The 3,223-nt window shown below is 47.7% G+C and overlaps 1 gene segment (V, D, J or C); it reads right to left on the minus strand.

Annotated features, from left to right (window-relative positions):
- Nucleotides 1-498: 498 nt before the first annotated feature.
- Nucleotides 499-1,132, minus strand: LOC105825924. The segment is given in 2 exon segments: nt 499-929; nt 1,034-1,132. Coding segments are annotated over 2 exon segments (477 nt in total).
- Nucleotides 1,133-3,223: the final 2,091 nt, after the last annotated feature.

A 3,223-nucleotide genomic window follows, 5' to 3' on the forward strand; every position in this document is an offset into this window, starting at 1 on the left:
GTGCGTGCGTGTAACACCATCAGAGTCAATTTCTACATTAAATGTTGGAGGGATCCCTCTGTCCTTGAATTATGTCAGAGAGAATCGATGTTGTGAGCCTGCTGCTGGGACAGTGTCCACCACGGAGTCTTCCTTCTGTTGCTTAGGATGCTGACTCCCTCTGCCCCTGACGTCCTGCAGACACTTTATCCTGCTTGCTGGATAGAAGGAACATTCACTTCCGCGTGCTCTGATGCATTGTGTTGTTCGAGACAAAATCTGTTATCGATTTTCAGACTTATTCAGAAATGCTGATAATTTATGTACATTTGGGGAGAGGACAAAGTGACTGGAAGCCACTCTCTGCCTTCTGTGGAGGTGAGAATATTTTCTCTCATGACCACAAACATATCTCACTCAGAGACTGCAGAGGGAAGCACAGAATCATGAATTCAGAGACATTCCCCAGAAGAAACCATTTATAGAGAGGAAGCCACGACCCTAAGAGGAAACCAGCCCTTACCCTGCACCTGCACCTGCCCTGGGCTGACTCTGCTCTTTGTGCCCCGCCTGCCCCCTGGTGGCCCCACTCGCCACCGCAGGAGGTTTGTGTCTGGGCTCACACTGATGTCCCCTCACTGTGTCTCTCGCACAGTAGTACACGGCTGTGTCCTCGGCTCTCAGACTGTTCATTTGCAGAGACAGTGTATTCTTGCTGTTGTCTCTGGAGATGGTGAACCGGCCCTTCACGGCGTCTGCGTAGCTTGTGCTACCACCAGCAGTATTAATGTATGAGACCCACTCCAGCCCCTTCCCTGGAGCCTGGCGGACCCAGTGCATGTAGTAGCTGCTGAAGGTGAATCCGGAGGCTACACAGGAGAGTGTCAGGGAGCCCCCAGGCTGGACCAAGCCTCCACCAGACTCCACCAGTTGCACCTCACACTGGACACCTGCAAACAGAGACACATCCTGGTCAGAAACTGCCACACACACCCCTGTTTCTCTCACTCATATCCACTCACACACCCAATATCTCCAGGTCTCCATCAATTACCTTGTAGCAGAGCAACAAGGAAAATCCAGCTCAGCCCAGACTCCATGGTGAGTCTCCGTGTTCAGTCCTGATCACCGAATAGGGACACCTGGGAATGCCGGGGCTGAGGCTCCTCTCCCAGAGGTGCAGGGTGAGGGCTTGGCTGGTTTTCATTAGCAGAGGCAGGGCCCTATTTGCATGTCCCCTGCTATAGAGCAACCTCTGCGGTCGGGATGCCTGAGGGAGGGCAGGCCGTAGAGAAGAGGTGACATTCCTGGGGGAGTTCATAGGGCATGATATTTTACAGATGAAACCTGACACACAGAAGCATGGAGGGATTGTATGATATGCAGAGAGCATGCACATATCTGTTGAGAGCTACCAGAGATATCTGGGTCTTTGGTCTTAACCAGTAGATTCTACTGCTTCTGTGAACCAACCCCAGGACAGACCTGGACATGCCTCATAGAGTTTGTAGAAACCCCTTTATGTAATGAGAGCATGATGAGATTGTGCTTCATTGTATTGTTACCTAAACTTCAAGGTTGCATCAATATTTGGGCCTCATCGTCTCGTCTGTCCTCAATAGGACCTCACCTATGAAGTGAGCCTCACTCAGCTGAGGGTAATCAGGCTCACATAACTTGTCAAATGCAACTGCTGCTACCTCTGTGTTGGGCCCAGGGCACATGAGTGGGGACACCAAGAATCCATTATAGTTTGTCCTTACATTTCCCTCTGAGCAAGCAGGTCTACACAGGTCCATGATTAATTCAAAACACTATTAAAGGCTTGGGACAGTAGCCAGACCTATCTTTGTGGAAGTGTCAATGTGAGTGTCAGTGGTCAGCCTTCCCTGTCCACTGCTGCAGACAGTTCTGTGGTTGTACTTCATATTTGCCAGCATCCCCTCCCACCTCCACTGTGGACTCTTCTAACACATGGCCAGCACTTTACAGTGAGGGTTGCTCTGTGTTGCTTCCCTAGTGGACTCAAGCTTCAACTCTATGGTACCATTGTCCTTGGTCACTTGGACATTTTCAGGCATGTGGTTGATGAAATTGACCTCCCCAGTGTTGAATTTAGTGGAGAAACCCACAGAAACTGTCTAGGCCTGAGGGAATGGCCCTGCCTCTATGAAGACATTCAAGCTTAGCCTCAAAAGGAAAGTTAATGTCTATCAGTGGGAGAGCGCCTTTTCTTTGTTGACTGGTACACAGTCATGAGGACTCCAATTAAGGGACATCAGACCATGCCACTGATACAGGGGAGCACATTGTGCCCAAGTAGGAGTGTTCCTACCTGGGAAGCAGCACTTCTAATCTATCACGGCCTAAAATTATGGCAATAAGAAGAAAAAATTTCACAGGTTTTCACCATGGATATGGTGATAGTAATTAATCTCACTTATACCCCTGATTTCCAGACCCATGTGCCACAGAACACTGTCATGCCCATTATTTTGAGGTAAATGCAGTGAGTCTTTGTGACCAGGAAATCCCTGCCACAGACTTTGGTTTAGGAATTATGTTGCCTCCTAGAAGACAAATTCATAAAATGTGTGGGTTATACTCACTCAGAACTATTTGCAGAGACTGAATCAGCCCTTCTATTTTTCTATTCTGCTCTCTGTTTCTGGAAACATCTGAAAAATATAGGCTGATTGGATTCTGTTCTCATATTTACACAGTCACGTCCCCCATCCCTTAACAACAAACAGATTCCTTGGTCTTAAACAACATCATGGAAGGTCTTATGTCAGAGATGCAGATATCAGAACCTGGGCAGTGATTCTGAAAGAAGAACTGTGGTAGGAAAATCAATCTCACGTTAGAATATTGCTTAGTTCTGGTTGGCACAAATTGCAGCCACTCAAGAGTAGATGTGTTCTGAAGAAATCAACTTGCTTCCATGTGGACGGTAGGTGTTCCTGCAGGATGGGGTTATGTTGACAGACTCGTGTAATAAATGTCACTATCAGATCAGCAAAATAACAGGAAGTGTTAAGTCAGGCTTGCTGGGAGGCAGCCCTGGTCATGCTCCATCCCTCAGCTGGAAGAGGCCTGATATTAACACAGCCAGCACAGAGACTGATAGAGCCATATTGGTTGGACTCCCTAAAGTAATTTAAACATGGTCTGCTTTGACCCTCTGACCTGAGAGAACAGTTATTTATTGCTGAGACTGCTGATTCATTATAAAGACTAATAT

This window comes from Propithecus coquereli, unplaced genomic scaffold (assembly GCF_000956105.1).
Source record: "Propithecus coquereli isolate 6110/MARCELLA unplaced genomic scaffold, Pcoq_1.0 Scaffold831, whole genome shotgun sequence".
Classification (NCBI taxonomy): Eukaryota; Metazoa; Chordata; class Mammalia; order Primates; family Indriidae; genus Propithecus; species Propithecus coquereli.